This window comes from Centruroides vittatus, unplaced genomic scaffold (assembly GCF_030686945.1).
Source record: "Centruroides vittatus isolate TY-2023 unplaced genomic scaffold, ASM3068694v2 contig_913, whole genome shotgun sequence".
NCBI classification, from domain to species: Eukaryota; Metazoa; Arthropoda; class Arachnida; order Scorpiones; family Buthidae; genus Centruroides; species Centruroides vittatus.
This window is the reverse complement of record NW_027122602.1, coordinates 297,184-317,550: the sequence shown is the minus strand read 5'-3', so window position 1 is coordinate 317,550 and position 20,367 is coordinate 297,184. Positions and strand designations below refer to the sequence as shown.

General features: G+C 29.6%; 1 protein-coding gene across 1 annotated transcript in view; it reads right to left on the bottom strand.

Moving 5' to 3' along the window:
- LOC136984322 (dynein beta chain, ciliary-like) overlaps positions 1–20,367 on the bottom strand; it is a 215,241-nt gene that overhangs the window by 149,134 nt on the left and 45,740 nt on the right. The window contains exons 15-22 of the mRNA XM_067281255.1: positions 18,112–18,309; positions 17,364–17,612; positions 11,205–11,597; positions 10,477–11,082; positions 9,370–9,615; positions 7,851–8,047; positions 5,106–5,352; positions 1,274–1,666 (exon numbers count right to left, since the gene is read on the bottom strand). Coding sequence (XP_067137356.1) covers positions 1,274–1,666; positions 5,106–5,352; positions 7,851–8,047; positions 9,370–9,615; positions 10,477–11,082; positions 11,205–11,597; positions 17,364–17,612; positions 18,112–18,309 — 2,529 coding nt within the window. The remainder of the gene's footprint in view (positions 1–1,273; positions 1,667–5,105; positions 5,353–7,850; positions 8,048–9,369; positions 9,616–10,476; positions 11,083–11,204; positions 11,598–17,363; positions 17,613–18,111; positions 18,310–20,367) is intronic.

The window sequence follows — 20,367 nt, the reverse complement described above, 5'->3', positions numbered from 1 at the left end:
ATCAAAGGATGGTTTTTTATAGAATGTTGTCCGGATCTCAGGATCCTTTAGACGTCAGGACTGACACCAGCTAGGGTAGAAGTTTCGCACCCTAACTCGTGATGTTATAATCTAAATGTTAATGGAGGGCTATATTCTATCGAGCGAGGAGGAGTCTCATGTAAGTCCAATCGTAGCAGGGTGAATGTCTGTACTTAACTAACAGAGGAAATCAAACAGGTTAACAAATAACAAAAGGATTTAATGAATAAAATAAAACAACGAGATACATAAGAGAGAGAGTTTACAATCAGTTAAAAATAATGATAATACCTCTGTTGATCAAACTTGGAGAATGCGAGATGAATGCCGGAGAGTCAGAGTGGGACTACCTTCTTATTCTAATTATTATGGCAGGTTACTTCTTAATGTTGACTGCCCATTGTTTATGGCAAGTTCCTTTCATCATGGACTGCCATCTATTATGGCAGCTTCCTAATTTTCATGGACTGCTGTCAATTATAGCAAATATCTTCTTCTGTAGACTGCCCCAAACTTGTGACTTTTTCCCCTTTTTATTCTAACTTTCCTCCCATCAGAGTTTAGGATTTTGATCATCTGATAAGACAAAGATCTGACACAAGAGACAGATGTTCATCAGATAAATTAGATAAGAACTTTCTTATCTAATTTATCATGCCCATGCAAAATGATGATTTTTGGTCTATTTTATAGCAAAAATATTACATTGGAAATTATTGATCAAGTGGGAAATCTAGGAACGTGACAAATAAACTGAATAAATTTTTGAATAAATAGCTCTCTTCTCTTGCATTCTTACATATATATTAAATGCAGCATTATTAAAAAAATTTATTAAGAAAAAAATAAAAATATTTTAAGACTCTTGTATCATCAATATTGTAATTTCCTATGTATAACTGAAAGTTGCTGCATGGTGTATGATACATATCAGCTTATAGTGTTATAAACCCTGCACCTCCAAACTTGCCAATGAAAGCATGCCATCTAACCTGTAAGCAGTTTGGAAGTCATTTTATAGCTTGTATATTAACTTTTATTTATATTTAAAGTTAATATATTACACCGTACATAATATTGAATATATGTATCATGAAAAGTTAGTTCAAATTATCAAACTTCAAAATATTTAAACTTTCCATTCAATTTTATGAATTGATAAGAAAATCCATGAAAATGTTTCTCATCATAGTATATTTTAAATAATGTAATAAATTTATTTTAAAAAATTCATCATTTCTTAATAACCTACTTGTTTTTTATTATATTCTTTTAATGCATTTTCATAACCTTCTTCTAATTTGGCAAAAGCTAAATTTACTTCTGTTGCCCACCAAATCTGATTTGCAGTAAGAGCCACTTGAGCTGGATAATTAAATATCCAACTTTCTCTTGGTCTATCTTCATATGTTGAAACTGCTTCTGTTAAGTAAAAACGAACAGTAGCTCTCATATGATCTAACAAATGATTTAGCCATACTTCAACAACTCCATCACAATCACAAGAGTCAGAAAATGGCACATATTCTCCATCTTTGCTGTACATTCCTACTGCCGATTTCTGCATTTTATCTGTATTCTCATTATCTGATGAAAATTTCAATTTGGATAATGAATCAAAAAGTTTGGTTAGATGTTTTGCAACCTGTAGGAAATAAATGTTTTATTAAGTTAAATATTTATATAAAATTATTTGAACATAATTTAGTATAGAAATTATGTTCATTTTAATACTGTTTCATAGAAATAACTAATATAAAATATATAAAAATAGTTATTTCTATGAAACAATATAAAAATAAAATTATAAAGGAAAAAAAAATTCTTTCAAAAAGAAATGACATTTTGAATTAATATTTTTAATATTTGAAGAATGTTTTATATATATATATTGTAAACAATATAAAGCCAGCATGATAACTAAGAAAATTCTTTGTATTTTATAATCATGTGGAAAATTTCCTATTTCGTTTTTGCATTTCTTACCACTAAACAATGTTGAAATCCAATAATTTAATATAAAAAATTTTAGTCTGGGTAGAATGTATTAGCCTAGTTATAATTGTCTCATTGTGAAAAAAAAATATTTAAAAGTATGTATTTGAAGCTTCTTATCCTATAAATCATTGTATTTCTTAAATCACACAGTTTGACAAATTTAAGACTTACCACATAAAAATGTTGTAAAGGTACAGCCACAATGTAACTGAAAGAGTGCAGCAAAATTAATCACATAGAACTGTCATTTTGCAGAATGCAATCGAAAGTATGTTTCATAGTTTAGCAATAATTCTGAATATAAAAACTAAATACTTCATTTTGATATTTTATTGTACATTTATCAATTTATCGATATGTAGATTTTAAGCTGCAGGCTATAATAAATAGTTCTGAAACATATATAGAAAATATAAAAAACATAAAAACTTGGTTTCTGTATGTTATCTCCAAGAGTAAGCTTCAAGTAAAAATTAGAAAAATATTCTATTTTAAAAATTGAAATTACAAAAGTATTTGCTCATTTTACTCAATTTAGTTTTTGCGGTTATGACAATTTTGACAGTTATAAAATATACAATACAATTAATATTGAGAGAAAATAATTTTTTAATTTCCTATAAACAAAGTAATCAAATGTAAAGAAATGCATCCATGCAATGACGATGTCAATTTTGGCAAACGTAATGTATGTCAAATGGATAGAGCAAATGAGATGACATAGAGCAAACAAAACCAGCTTTCTTTAGACATTCTTCTAAGGTAAAGACAAGAGTAACAGTCTATGTTGCCAACCTCAACAAAACTGATGCCTATAGCAGTGAAGCAGAATGCAATGTATTTATTGAAATTGCTATTTTTCAATGTAATAGTTGTGTTGTTTTCAACATGTAAATGTTATATGCAAAATCAGCAAAGTCAAGCAATAATTGAAATGGAAATAAATAATTTTAAAATAATACAATTTATCATCATCTAATTAAAATTCCTTTAGAGGAAACAAATTTCTCGAACAAATCACAAATATGTATGACAATATTAATAATATATAAGAAAAAACAATTAGGTCTTATGATAAATGTATTGTCCTTTGATTGTTTAAATTATTTTGTCAACAGAAGAAAAATGGCAAAATTGATTTGAAACTAATATTTTGAATCAGTATTATTGAATATAAAGTAGCAATTGAATGGGAAAATTTAGGTTTGGTGCTTGCCTGGAGAATGGTTTAGTCATGATTATATTGTTCCAACAGTATGATGTGCCAGATCAGTGATGTTTTGGGGCTGTTTCTGCTGTCATAGACTGGGTCCATTGCAGCAGGACAAGATTGCAGCAGTCATTAATGACAAGGGAGGCCAACCATGCACTAAATTTAGCAAATAAATAGCACTTTTCCTTCTCTATAAGAATGTCTGAATATCTTTATCTATCTAGTGTGTATATATATTTTGTTTTTTGCATATTTATATGTATGTATGTATGTATGTATGTATGTATGTATGTATGTATGTATATACATTCAAAAGAAAAAGAAGACTGCAATTATATAATTACAATTTTTCCATTTATCTAAAGTTAATTATCACAAGATCCTTTTAAAATACATATAAATTTTAAAATATGGAAAATCTATAAATTGTATATAGTCAAGTCAACTTAACAGATCATAACATAAGGAAGCAGCTTGCTTAACCCTTTCCATGCGGTTATACGCCTTTGGCGTATGTCACGTGACTTGCTGTTAATTCGTATGCACATCAGCGCTGTCCAACTTATCATAGCCCGCGGGCCATATTTTCTTCACCAAACATTTCGGGGGCCGAGAAAGTTGATAAATGAAAAGTCAGTTTATGTTAATTAAAAAAATATTTTATTTATACTAAAAAGAAAACTTTAAAATATTCGTAATATATTAATGAGAACATTGTGGCCGTAATTTTCACATAGTAAAATAATTTTAATATTAATAATAATAATTTAGTAACATAAATTTATTCATAGTAAAATGTACTCGCGGGCCATAAAAATAATTTGGCGGGCCGCCAGTTGGACAGCCCTGTTCTACATAAATGGGACTTCCATTAATAGCATACTGGATAGTAAAGCAATCTGTTTAAATGAGTGCTGTGTCAGTGACATTTTTAGAGCAGCAGTCTGCACAGGAACCACTATTCCAAGGAAGATTTATAAGAACCCATCTTTAATCTTACAGTATATCATTGCCCAAGACACTTGGTGACAGAGACAATAATATGAGAAGCAATCACATATTAAAAATATATCATAAAATATAATATATGAACAAGCAGTGTAGACCACATGTACAGTACATCTTCATCTCTAAGAGACAAGACAAGAAGTGATTAGTAATGAGATTTTGCAGGTCACATGATTTTACTGTAAGGCAGTACTGAACTTGCTTGTTTTTAAACAAAACATTCCATTAGAGGGCATTCAGAAATTTAGGAGCAAGAATGTTAACTTCTTTTCAACTAGATTTCCTATTATATTTCTCAAAATAAGTGAAATTTATATGACTGAAAAATTTATTGTATAAACTGATTATTGAATAGAACAATAAAATAGGTGATACACAGGAGTGGAATCAAAGGGTCTACAGAAGCTTAAGCACAAAATCTATACTGATACAAAAAATTAAAATTTATTTGCTCAAATTTCAAAATGTTATTTTTAAAAACATTTATGATAGTAAATATGATTTATTGAATCATGTGCAATACAACTATTATGCACATGTTAAAAAGGCCATTATTAATTATTCAAATATTTTTAATTTTTGAGTTAGTCCCTCTTTAGGTTTGTCTGGGTCTGCTACTGATGTAAATGAAAACTAATATGTAAGTACAGTAAAATTATGTGATAATGAATTTTAACATTTCCAAGTGTGTTATAAGTTACATAGAGTACCAAATACATGAGTCCACATAAGAAAGCATGATGCAGCAATCTCAAGATTGCTCTCTTAAGAGGACTCAACTGTATTATTCTATTCTTATATATTAAGTATTAACTTACTATAATAGTTAATTTAATAATATAATAATAATAAAGCTTTTACTAACTAAAATTGGAGAATTTCCATTTGATAAAATATCCAGAAGATCAACAAATGAAATAAAGTAAAACCGAGGAAATATAAGACGTTTTGTTTCAAGATATTCAGCCAAAGCTTTTTCACAAAGAGTTAATTCAGACTTCAATTTTTCCAAATTTTCATAAAGTCCTTTTTGACTTGTTACTCTGATAACATTTGCTGATTTCATTAATTCTTGTAATAAATATTTAAATTCTTGATCAAGTTCATAAAATCTAAAAATAAAAGAAATAATTTAAAAATTATTCAAAAAATCTATTCTTTTGATACAAAAAATAATTAATTTAAAAAAAATTTGAATTAACTTTTTAATTACTGTATACAGTAAAATTTAGTAATAAATAATTATTAACATTAATAAATTTCATATAATCCCAAATTAAAATAATCATTAATTTATAAAAGTTATTCTTAGCTTAATTAGATGTTAAGTTTTTAATATAACTTGCATGTTAAATATTGGCTTTTAGCAGAGCAGGAACAAAATGACCTTGTCAATTGAACCCACCTGTGGTCAGGTAATATACCACTTACCAGATGTAAGGTGTTTATTTGCAAACAGAGGAAAAACAAAGGAAGTGCCGACTTTGTCAATTGGACCCACATGTGGTTAGATCAGTGGTCCCCAACCCTATGCCCGCGGGCACCATAGCGCCCGCCGATCGTTTTACGTGTGCCCGCCGCTGTGCGACCACAATAAAAATAAAAATATTTCAGTTTTCAATAAAATGCTATGTAAAAGTTTTTTCATTTTTAATGATTAACCACTCAAAAATAGAAATGGCGTCCAACACAGATAAGAGCACAAAGCGAAATGCGACTGATCTCTTTTTCCCCTCCGCCAAATCTTCACCAACCAAATTTCCCATACCTGAAATGAAATAAACCGGTCCGTTCTGAATATCATAAAATCAAAGTACAGATCACGACTTACAGACGAACACCTTGACAATTGCTTACGAGCAGGAATATCATCATACTCTCCTAATTACGAATCAATGACCAATGAAATGCAATGCCAAAAGTAACATTTACTTTCAGATTTATATTTTTTATAAAGAATTTTTATACTTTGTAGATTTTGTATGCATTGTTTAGTAATTACTTGTTTTGTAAAAATTATTGTTAATAGTCTTGTGTATGTTTTATTACATTTTTGGAATTAAATGTTTTCTGTACATTATGTGTATGTATTATTAATTATGTCCAAGTATAAATTCACCTTGAAAAAATAAATGGTGCCCGCCGTCCGGCCGGTATTCTAGATTGTGCTCTTAGGTACAAAAAGGTTGGGGACCCCTGGGTTAGATGATAGACCACTTCCATATGGTGAATTACTGAACGTAAGCAAGTGGCGGACGTAAATGTAAGTCCCACTCTCGTCCAATAACAGCGGACCTGGGTTAAAGCTGTTCAGGCAAGAAGGGTTTGTGATTGATCGGAAGTTTCCGTCCAAAAAACCCTTAAATTGTGGCGTGAACAGGAGAGGGAGAAGAGAAGGGCAAGAGACTGGTAACACGGTAGTCTTAGGCACTTGGGCAACCCACTGAACATAGAGAGAGTGTGGTAAACATCTTAAGGAAGGGTAAGTGTGGAGACTGGACAGACCATGCAGTTGAGCCAACTGCACACGCTGACTGAGGCCTCTCCAGAGTTTAACAGTTCCCAGAAGCCAATCTAGTACATGAAGTGCCAGGTTTTGTTATCCTATATATACTATGTTTTTGAACTTGTACACTCTACATATTTGATTTGTAAATAAACTGTAAATATTGTCTAAATTGAGCGTAGAGGTGTGCTTTCCATCGAACCTGGATCACTATATCGAATCGTGATACACATGGAAACCAACTCAACGAGACGGAGTTTGAAAAAGAACTTCACTAGAACTTCACTTTGCAAATAAAGTGAAGAACTTTTTAAGTTACTAATGAATTATATTTGGCAATTATATATAACATCTAATGCAGACACACAAAACATATTAACCCCTTCTCAGACACTGTCACATCCAATACATTCATATGCAGTGATTGTTTTTTGGCTTTGATATATGCCATGTTCATTGTAAAAAATGGTCTAGAAACGTTTATTTTAATTTCTCTAAAGCATTTGCTGTCATTAAATGTATATTTCACTATTTCTCCAATAGATGGCATTATGTTACAAAAATTACTCTACCATTACTTACAAAAAAATGTAGTTTATTTCCAGAATGTGACAGTGTCTATGTAGCAACTCAAAGGGATCAATTTGTCATCACCTGTTCATTTAAAATTATATAATTAAAAATATATATATATATATATATATATATATATATATATATATTTATTTATTTATTTATTCTAGAAAATAATTTTAAATAGTAATATTATTTAATATTAATTTAAATATAATTTATTATCTATAACTGACTTCATTGTTACAACTTTGATTTCACATTACTAATAATAGAAATTTAATTGGATTCCAGAAGTTATAAAATTTTAATATTTACATAATATTAAAATTTTATACTTTTAGATTTAATTGAATATTACATCTCCATAAAATCTCTGTGCATAGAAAAACATTTATATCTAAATATTAAAGTAAAAATTTTTCATCTGAAAATAAAATAGTGTCTAAAATTTTATTTCATAACGAATAATTTGTGGAAGTTACTAAAGAAAACTAATAGTAAAAGATTTTTAAATTTTCACTAAATTACCTCGCAGTATCTTGAGGGAGTTGCACACAAATATCCTCTGTTCCAATAAATATACTTTGCAGATTACACCAAGTTCTTTGAACATCAAATAAAATATTAATAATTTGATCAGCATTTGATAATTTTTTTTGAAATTCTGCAATAGCTGATAAAAAGTATTCATTGTGTTTTGATGTTAACATGTTTTGTAAAATCACCTGTAATTAAAAAATAATATATGTCATTGCTACAAACAATAATTAAAAACAATATCATAATACAAATATAGTGAAACATCACTTAACGAGCACCTCACATAACGAGGATTTCGCATAATGAGCAAAACAAATTTGTAAAAATTGATTCGCTTAATGAGCGATGTTTCGCATAACGAGTGACGAGAAGGATTGTCCAAGATTGTGCACATGCTACATCAGTCTGTGCATCTTAGTATCACTTGTGATCACACATTTCCAAATTTGTGTTCACACATATTACATATAAACATCAACAACCACAGCCCGTTATATAATAAACATGCCAAACAATATGCCAAATTCTTGGGCTATGTGAAGGCTATAATTAAATATTAGAAATTGTTTAATTTGACTAGAGTTAGGCAGTTATGCTACCATCTTATATTAAGTTTAAAGACCAATTCCAGAAATGTCTAAATTAAAAATTATTTATTTATAATTATTAAATTTAATACAAGATAGCAGCATAACTGCCTACATGCAGTCATATTAATTAATTGCTAATATGTAATTATAACCTTCACATAGCCCAAGAATTTGGCATATCGTATGACATGTTTATCAGACATATTATCTGTGTTTTTTTGGTTTTCTGCAAATCGAATTCAAATTTCAGGTTGGTTCATTCCGCGCTACAAGAAAAGATGATGATAATTCACATTCCTTAACAATGTATATTGTATAATTCTCTTTGAATAATCTGAATACATTGAATACATTGAATCTGAATAATTTGAATACATAAAATATTTGAGTATTTTTTTGGCATGGAACGCATTGTCATATTTTACATTAATTTATATGGGAAAAATAGATTTGCTTAATGAGTGTTTTGCATTACGAGTAAGATTCTGGAACAAATTGTGCTCGTTAAGCGAGGTTCCACTGTATTAGAAAAGAAACAAAAATTCAATTTTATCAAACTTTATAGTTTGACAATTAACCAATAAGATAGCAGACTCAAATATCATTTCACAAAATGACTCCTCTTGTTGTGCTATTGTTCATTTCATAACTATGCAAAATGTGATTTTTTTTTCTACATTATACATCTCAGTAGATGTGTGAAAGGCATTTGTTGATAAAGTATACATGACAAAGAAGAAAAAGTATTTATAAACATTTTCATTTTATTAAACAAAATCAAATTTATTAAAGTATACAAATTTTATTAATCATCTTAAAATTTTTAATTTTTTCTTATTTTTTTGTTAACTAAATATTTATTTATAGTTTTATATAAATTATCATTTGAAATCCAAATTTTTCTAATATTATCTTACCTGATTTTCTTCTAATGTTTCAATAAGAATTTCTGATGGTTTTATTAATGTACAACCTGTTTTTGGATGGATTTCATATTCAAACACTGTTTTCTGCCATGTATTATTTAATTCTTTTAAAGTTTTTTCCATTGCCATTTCTTTAACTGCTTTATCAACAATTTGATGAACCTCTTCTTCATATTTGTGAAGGTTTAACTCTAATAAATCAGCTAATGTAGTTGACGAAGTCATCACAAATTTTACCTAAAAATAAATATGAAAATGGAAATTGATGTCATATAAGAATTAAAATGCAATTTATTAGTAATTTGTGAAATGATTGCACTATCAAAAAATATGAGAAAATATATAATAGTAATAATATACTATATTTAGTTGCATATAAGATGAGGTTTTTATTCATTTTTTACTGTTTCAAAATCTTAGGTCATTCTAAAGCACGAGCAAAAGATTCTTTGCGTTTTTGCAAATAATTTTTGTAAACCATGTATTCATATTTTTTACTGGATGCTTACCCTCTTGTATTTAAAAATACAAGTATTTTATCTGGGTCATTTGAATCATTCTTGTGTATTGTCAGAAGTAAAGATGAATAGCAATAGGGAAAGCAAAGCTTTTGAATTGAATTTCAAAATCACATGGGAGCTGGATATAACTTTTACCCATTCTGATGTGAAAACAGACGATTATTTGGAAATTAAAATTTGGAGAAACTCATAAGTGTGAGTGGATTTGAGTGGCAAAAAAGATGGAGAGTGGATTTGAGTGGCAAAAAAGGTTCCCAATTGTCCAGCTTTACCTGAACAAATTAGCCTATTGATTTTACAAGATTTTTTCTTGAAGTTTAAAATGCCAGTATTTTTTGCCGGACAATGTGTGCATTTATGTACATTTGATATTTTACTTGTGATTAAACAAATTAAAATTCGAATTGTATTAATAAAGCTAATTTTTTTTTATTTTGATCTTTAAAGTCACGCCTCATCTTATATGAGAGGTTGTCTTATAAGCGAGTAAATATGGTATATAATATATTAATGTTAAAGTATATAATATAGATAATAGTAAAAATATCTTCATACATTATCAACGAAAAGAACTAACTTTTGTTGCTGACATCAATTGAAACCAATGACGTTCTCTAATAGCTGGATTTTGAAGTTCTCCTACTGCTCTCAGAGAAATCATCATATTTTTGATTTTAGCTTCTAAATCCTTATATACATCCCATCCTTTTATTTCTTTATCCATAAAGCGAATTTCTTTGGTAAATTTTTTGCATTCCAAATCCATATCTTCCACAACAACTTTCAGCCATGGTGTTTTTTTCCAAGTTTGAAATACATCATTTAATTCTAATGTATATTTCCAGAGATTTCTCAGCAAGTTCAATTCTTTCTGACATAAAGATAGTTGCTTAAACTCTGGTGGGCTGATTTCAAGTAAAGCAGCATGACTATTTAATTGTTCCATTTCAGTTTCTAATTGTATTATATCTTTATCAAGTTCATCACATATCTCTAAAGGAGTTTCACATGTAGCCAAAAATACTGAAGATTGTAAAAACTTTTCTCTATATTCAATTTGTTTTGTTTCAAACTTGGCATATTTATGTCGAACATTTGAAGTTTCTTTTGTTAAAAGTGGTTGAAGATATTGTTTAACAAGATTTGATTTTTTCTTAATCTTTGTCCATTGTTCTGGAAGATCCTATCAAATAAAATACTTTATAAAATTTTATATTTTTATATTCATCATGTCTTAAATTTACTTTTTATATTCAAATATACAATTAGTACAAAGTATATTCATATTACAATATATTTGCTAACCTGTAGTTTAGTAAGTGTATCTTCTGATATTTGTAGTTTATAATTTTGAAGTAATTCCACAGATTTTTGTAATGGTTGAAACATTTCATCAGTTATTTCTTGACGATCTTTCACTGCCTTTAGATATCCTAATACACTAACTAGAGTAGTATAATCACCTTCTTCTATGTGTTGTGACAATCCTATTTCAGAATCTTTCAAAAAATTTTCCAAGTCATTTAAACTTGATGTTAAATTGTTAGCTAAATGAGTCTTAAACATTAGACCCCATTTTTTGATGACATTTAATAATCCATATTTAAAACGATGCATATCAACACGTAACCATCCTTTTAAAATAACATAATTATCAAAAGCATCAACTTCCTTCCAAAGATCTTCATAATTTTCAATCTGCAAAAGAATAAAATTTCTTAGATTTCATCTTAAAATTTAATTAATTATTATTTAAATCATTTTAATATAAAATAATCAGAGATGTAACTAATGCCAATCCAATACCAATTTATCAACATATTGGAATGTTCATGTTATATCAATATCAGTTCATTTTACAAACTGATATGCTAATCTTTTTTCAATATACATCTTTAGATTGTTTTGCCAAGACAGGCATTCCAACATATGGAATTTGGGGATAAAATCCTTTAAAAACTGTGAATTTCAAGAAAAAATGACAGATTTCCCTTTCCCAAGTTTGTGAGGTGATACTGTGCATCCGTTTTTCTGTGTTTGCATCCTGCTATCGTCACATCATTGTCATTGAAGCACTGTCTCATCTGTCTCTACAGAATTGCAAGCATTGTTATCCGTCTTCTGACTAATATTGTGTTCATACACAATCTATGACTCACTTTGATCTCAATCTATCACAATCTCAATTGTAACTGGTGCTAGTCGAACATCAAGCTGTTCACACAGGCAGTCCACTTGAGAAGAACCCAGCTATTGCAAGAAATGATAAAACTGACATAGACTTACCGTGGTAAGTCACAAACACCAACAAACAAAATTGATGTTTTGGTTAGAAATAAATACTTTTTCTTGCCATATATCTAAGAATAGCCAGATCTCATCATCTCTTCAATATCTTTTTATTTCTCTGTTGATAGCCCAACACTTGCTCTGCAGCCATCTTGTTTTTTTTGCATGTGTGGGGTAGTGGGAACTCTCTTATGACTGGATCTAGTTTCAAAAACTCACTTGAGTCAATCGTGATTGAAATGGTCGAGAGAAGTCACACCACAGCACAGTTGCCAACCTTGATCATAATTTAGATTGAAATGCTTGGTGCGTACAGGGTGTAATCATCATCCATCCTGTTGCTGGACTTGATAACAACAATGTCTCACGGCCATCAACACATTGAGGGACTTTGCTGAAAATAAACTGAACTCTTTAGATCATAGTTCAAGTGGAGCATCCTTGTATGGAATTGTAAGCTACCAGTTTATTTCTAAATAAACAGGTTTCATTTGTAAAGGTACTTTATTCAGTATGTCTGCCATCACCCACATACTATCCTATATCTCTCATTTAGCTTGACTTGAGTCAAACTGACATGCTCCCTTCCCTTCAGTTAGCAAATCTCACAATTAAATCCATCAATTCAAAATGGGCCAAAGACTACATTTTATCAATATTCATTTTATGAGTGAAATTGGGTCTAATTTATCTCTTGATACAACTTTTACTTTTAACTTTATATGTCAAATAGATGATCTTTTTGATTCTTTTAATTCTAAAACTTTGACACATACTACTAAAAAATGGTTTCTGCTATTATCAAAGTATAGGAAGAAAAATCAAAATGGATAAAGTTGTAGCCTATGAGATTCCAGATATACCTGTTGATATAAGGAAAAATATCTACACAAAATTATGCTGAGTAATCATTATTTCTTTGCATTATGATTTCTCAGCATGATCTGATTAAAATTTAAAAACTACCATATTTACTCTCATATAAGACGAGGTTTTTATCCATTTTTCACTGCTTCAAAACCTAGGTCATCCTATACGCATGAGCGAAAGGATTCTTTTCATTTTTGTACAATTTTTGTAAAACTGTGTATTCGTATCTTTTTACCAGATTCTCACCTTCTGGTGTTTAAAAACAAAAGTATTTTATCTGGTCGTTTGAGTTGTTTTTGTGTATTGTCAGGAGTAAAGATGAATAACAACAAGGAAAGTAAAGCTCTTGAATTGAATTCCAAAATTACATGGGAGCCCGATATAAGTTTTAATTCATTCCCACGTGAAAACAGATAATTATTTGGAAATCATAATTTGAAGAAACTCATAAGTGTAATTGACAAAGAGTGAATTTGACTGTTAAGAATTCGCAAAAAAGGTTCCCAATTGTCCTGCTTTACATGAACAAATTCTATTGTCGATTTTACAAGATTTTTCCTTGGTTTAAAATGCCAATAATTTTTGCAGGACAATGTGTGCATTTACATGCATTTGATATTTTATTTGTGATTAAATGAAGTAAAATTAGAATTGTATTAATAAATCTAATTTTCTTCATTTTGATCTTTAAAGTCACACCTTATCCTATATGAGAGGTTGTCTTACATTCGAGTAAATGTGGTATTCTTATTGCAATGAAATTCTGTATATTTCAATTTTGCAAATAATTAACTTGTAAATATTAAGTTTTATATAATATAGTATATATATATATATATATATATACATACACAGTGCGGCAATTATATTCCGGGACTGGATCTATAAAAATGAAACAAAACAATTTTATTCAAATCCTTTTATTAAATTATTCAAAATACTCTCCTCCTGCTTCAATACACTTTTTACAGCGATTCAATAGTGATTCAAATGCCTGCTCAAGCTCAATTTTCGGTATTGCCTCTAATATGCGCGTAGACTCTCTTTGGATGGTTTCAATATCATTAAAAATGCGTCCTTTCAACTTCATTTTCATTTTTGGAAATAAAGAGAAGTCACATGGTGCTAAATCGGGGGAATACGGCGAATGATTCAACACACAGACTTGATTTCGTGCCAAAAATTGACGAACAATCAATGATGTGTGACTCGGTGCATTATCGTGTAACAAACACCAGTCATCAGAATTGCGATATTCTGGTCGAATTCGACGAATTCTTCTCCATTAATCGTTGTAAAACTCCCAAGTAGAAAGCAACAGTAACTGTTTGACCCTGTGGGACGAACTCACGGTGGATGATGCCTTTGCTATCGAAGAAAACAATGAACATCGTCTTGATTTTTGATGGAACTTTTCGTGTTTTCTTGGCTTGAGGTGATGATTTTGACTTCCATTCGGCACTTTGACGTTTTGTTTGTGGGTCATATTGAAAACACCAGGTCTCGTCACCAGTAACAATTGATTTGAGGAAGGTTGAGCTGTTATTTGCTGCTCGTACAATCTCTCTGGAATGTTCTAGTCTCATCAATTTTTGCTCTTGGGTTAGTGTGTGCGGAACAAATTTAGCACAGACTTTTGTTTTGCCCAAATCTTCTTTAAGAATTTGTCGTATTGTCTCTTTGTTAATGTTTAATGCCTGTTCCATCATTCTCAGTGTCGCATTGCGATCGTTGGATACAAATTCTTGCACTTTTTGAATCGAATCTGCTGTTCGAATTGTTATTGGCCTTCCCACACGTTTGTCGTCCTCCAGTGATTGTCTGCCTTCCAAAAATCGCTTGTGCCACTCAAAAGTCTTTGACCGTGATAAACACTCACTTCCATACACTTTTTGCATCATTTTGAACGTTTCTGTGGCACTTGTGCCAAGTTTAGCGTGAAATTTAATAACAGCACGTTGTTCCATTATTGTTTTCCGACATGTAACAAAATAAACTGATAAACAAAATATCAAAAACAATGATAAATGTCAACCGATTTAAATAAAAGTTTTAGGTTATGTTCATATATGTCCAAACTTCATATGACATAAAATTTAAACAGATGTTGCTACTGGTGCTGAGATATAGCTTCAGTCCCGGAATTTAATTGCCGCACTGTATATATATATATATATAGTGTTCTGATCTATGCATACAAATTCTGTTTAAATTGTAAAAAAATCATTACAAAACAGTGTTTTTTTTTAATGATCAACTGATTTTAATCAAAAATATTTTAAAATTCACCACTTAATATTAAAAGTGTATGTGAGCCACCGGGGAGGTCAGAGGAAGTCGGACTGCTCCTTCCGGCAGCAGGTCGTTGACCTACTCACTTGTCAAGGATGGCAGTTACGTTTTGTTACACGTTATGCAAGTGAAGGAAGTCAGTGGAGCCAATGATAAGGTGTGGCCGACAGTTGAGTAAAGATACCATTTTAACAACGAAAGAATATTTATTAAAATCAACGAAAAAAATTACTTAGTTACAATTCAAAGCTCTCTATGTAAAGCTAATTCTCTAATCCGTGTAAGGGGTCGAGAGAGAGTTACAATAATCAGTGATCATACCTCTGAAATTTCAGAGGAAACTTTCAGAGGAAACTTTTGGCTGAAGAAGGTCCTACATGGTTCCGGGTCAGGGCACTGGTTATCCACGAGGCACTCGGTCAATTGTTCACAACTGTGAGGAATAAGTAATCCGAGGTTCATTACTCAGCACATTCAACTGCAGATCGAGTGAGACTCCCAGAGGGGGGGGGGAAGATGCGGCTTTTATAGATCTGTCGTGGGAACTATGTCACAAGATTGTTGTTGGGACAGAAGAAAATGATGAATTCGGAGAGTAAGTGTAAATTTTACAATGTTACGGTATGAGACTGGTTGCTTTAATAGGAAGAATTATAAACATTTCCCATGAATTCTGTTGTCTGCTTTCTAAAATCGTAAGATTAATTAATTTGGAAAAAACTAGCTAAAATTTGGATTTCACATGTAAATATGAAAATTATGACTCGACTATTTATGAGTACTTTGTATTAAAATTATACTCAGCTTAACTTAAATGATATATTAGCCAAAAATTATTGAAATATTAAGTGTCCCACATACGCAACATTGAGGGAATGTATCTAATGTAATGTAGAACTAAATGATTTGTGTATAAATATAACAGATGGTATAAAGAAATTTAATAATGTTTAAGCTAAATCAGATTACTAAAAATTTGAAATGCACACTTATCTGACAACTGCTACTTAACAACTGGTTATTATTAGATAAAAATGCACTCTACAAATACCTAAGATACCAGTGAGAAAATTAAACATGAAGTGCAAACGTTTTTGCCTGTGTTAAATGGGCATCATTAGGCAAGCAAACTGCTGCGAAAAAATATCAGGGGTTGCCGAACACATGTGAAGGGGTGGGGGTGTGTGACATAAGGAGAAGGGTAGGGGTTTATAGTTAGTAGAATGACTTCCATGCAGAGGGAAAGGAGTCAACGTCTTGAAAATTTATGGCTACGTTATGGCAGGTGGCCTTGTAAATTTCCAATTGTTCTAGATGTTTCAACACATGTGGTTTGGATTCATAATGTAGGAGGTGTGTTTCTTGGAAGTGCACTTCCAAGAGACACACCTCTTACACTACAATTCATGTTAAGTTTCAAATCATATAATATATTCTTTCAAACAAAGATAAGTTTTGTAAATTTTAAATGCAATTTTTCAAAATTTTTATATTTAATATTAATAAATATATATTTTTTCTTAAATTTTAGCCTGTTTCCAGGGCATTTCCAGAGCCTCACAATCTCAAAGATTTGATTTGTCCATCTAAATGAAGTGCATTCCTGTATGATAAGTCCTTGAATTATTGATGTACTATATAATTTAGAAACACTAAAATTTCCATTATGGTGCACTCTTGTTGATTCAAATTGATTATTTTTTTATCTAAATTGATAACATGAAATTATTCAGATTAATAAAAGTTTGGACTAAGGGTTCAATACAAAAAAAGGAAGTCAAAAAGAACTGCAGATAAATGTATACTGTAAATCTTTTAAAAATTTTTATATTGTATTTGATATGTATATTTATGTAAAAATATATATGTGTTAATTTCACAAATACATCATGTTTTAAAAATATTATGTGATTTATTTTGTTTTTTGACTGAAACATATTAGCAAAAAAAATTGATTGATATGTATTAGCAAAACTGAACAATAGTTTTAAAATAAAACCAAATATTTCTTGCCTCTCTTTCAAATAATTCTAATGTTGGAGGTGAAGGGACTGGTTCAATTTCTTCACTTATATCTTCAATGAACTGTGAATTTCCATAGATAAGAAATTCTTGCAACAAAGCTTCTTTGTCCACTTCCCATAGGAATGCATAATTTTTAAATGTGCTTACAAAATTAGTTAATGCTGTCAGTGCTTCTTCCGAACGGTGCCATATAATTTCATTCATTAAACTTAATTCATCAATTTCTTTCATTAAAGCCTATTGAAAAAATTTTTTATTAAAATACATACCATTATTTTTAACAATTAAAATATATAATTTTCTTCTAATAACTTAAATAATATTCAGTATCATGTAACAGTCTACTTAAGAAATCATTTATTTTAACATTAAGTATTTTTGAGAGTTTAATCTCTCATACTCAGAATGTTCAAAAATTACAATTACAATAACCTAAAATCTTGATTTTAAGCCATTACCTGTATATATTTACAAAATTCATTGCATGCAGCCTATGTATGCACAAAGATGACTAATACATTAAAAACCTAAGTATTATAATGAATTAACTAAATGTGTGAAGAATACAGAGTTGTCAGATAGTGTAAGGAACTGAGTCCGAACGTTATTTTTATTTTATTATTAAGTAGCCAAAAATTGCCTTATTTTTTGTTTAAAATGTCTAACTGATATGAAATAAAATTACGTATGCTAATTTTAAATAATAAAAGTCATATTCTGTACTGGATTAGAAATTATTTTCTATATTAATACTTACTTCATAATCTTTATCTTTATTCATTGCTATCCTTGGTATATTTTTTGCTAAATTGAATATGTCCACAGTAAGATCATAAAAAATGCTTAAAAAGTTTCCAAATACACTTTTATCAGTTGCTGGAGTGAAAGTAATTTCTTGTCCGTTCAATTCCATAAAAATTTCAAAAAATGGTGCCTAAAAAGTTAAATAAAATGTTTATAATTATTTATTCTACATAATAGAATGAAATTTAAAAGTTTTGCAAAAATGTATATAACAGTAAATGTATTCATTGTAAATTTTATGAAACTTGTCATAGACCAAGGATCAGCAACCTGTAACTCCAGAGTTGCCTACAGTGGTTTAAGAATTACCTAGGGCTTCTAATAACTACTCTATCAATATATGCTCTTTTTAATGTTATCAGTGATTTTATTATTAATTCCTAACACAATGCTTACTGTGAAGTAGCTAAATTCTACATGCAATAAATAAAAACAATATAGCACAATATTTACTCACCACAGCTATCTACCTTTGTATTAAATATTTAATTTTTCAAAAATACATTTTTAAAAATGTTTGTCAAGAAAAATTTTCTCATATTACATAATCATAACAACATATACAAACAATTTGATAAACTATACTAATAAAACAACAGCCAGATTTTTATCAATATACATTATGCCCAATATGATTACAGTGAAAACTGCTTAGGCGATCTACTGCATTCAATGGGCACCTGTCGAAATGGGTAAAAATTTCTGGCATGGAATAGTTTAAGTATAAGTTACCCATATTAAACAACCACCTGTGTAATGCGACCACGGGCATTGATTTTTGGTCCAAAACAACATACAACTGTAATAAGCAACCACTTCTGTGAATACATCTGGTCTAAACTCTTGTTCGAACCCACCTTAGGCACTTCTCTTACCTTTGAAATTACATGCAGGTGTTAATGAATTAGTCTAGCAACAAAGAATATTCATTTCAGTTTGTTCGAAATTATCTGAAAACAAAAGAAATGCAAAGTTCTGTTGTTAGAAGATTGTGTTAAAGTTATCAGAGGAAGTGAAAATGGTTTATCACAGCTGCAATTAGTGGCAAAGTTTAACTGTGGAAAAACGAAATTTATTTTACCGTAGACCTACAGTATTTTCCTTAGGGGTATAAAATATTGTACACAATCCAATTAATTGGCTGATCTCATCATTTGATAAAATTTATTTTATTTATTTTTTTTTTACGCTCATATACAGTACATGTGCGATAAATAGTTTCTGTTATCAACCTTATTTCCAACCTTATTTCTGTTATCAACCTACCTTATTTCAACGATATTTTTAGAAAAATAATATCTAAGTAATTTTTACATGCAAAATATTCAAAAAAACTGTAAAACTGATTTTTGCATTAATAGAAAAATCAGTTTTATGGGCAACCTTCCTTTTCTGATTCCATGATTGTCATTGGACAATCACAGAATGTAATGAAATCATATTATAAGAAAAAATAATAAAATCATTTCATTATTAAGAAAATATTAAATATTAAAAATACAGTATTTTTAAAGTTAAAATAAGATTAAACTAATAAAAACCAAAACCAAAGTGATGGAGAGATACAACGTGCTTGCATATCAATGAAGTAATACATGTAACTGAGGAGCGAACGAAAAGAACAGAGTTGAATTAATTAAGTCGGAAAAAAGAAAGTGTGCATTATAATTGAGAAAATGCGAGTATTGTATTAAGCTTTAAAATATTGGTATTAAATTTGTCTTACAAAATCATGATGACTCCTGTAAATCAAGTTATCCGATAAGAATAAAATACAATACCAATATAGCTCTATTGTTAAAAAAATTCACGTATTTTTGCTCACCTCAAGTTTTGCTTAGTAGAAATGGTTAAAAAGTGCACAAAATAAATACAGAAATATGGTATTACAGCACCACCTGTATTGGACAACCACCTGCCTAAAAGACCACTTTTTGAAGGAACTGTGGGTGGTTGCCATAGACAGGTTTTACTGTATATCTAAATTAAATATAAACAAATATCAACAGCCAACGCAATATATTAAAGCAATAAACCAACCAAAACCAAATTTTCAGGCTGAAATCAGCTATATTAATAATAAATTATGAGATAATTTGGTATTAGAGGTAGGCATTAGGTGCCATCTCTTGCTAAATTTAATAATTATAATTTAATTAAATAATTTAAATAATTTAGAACAAACTGG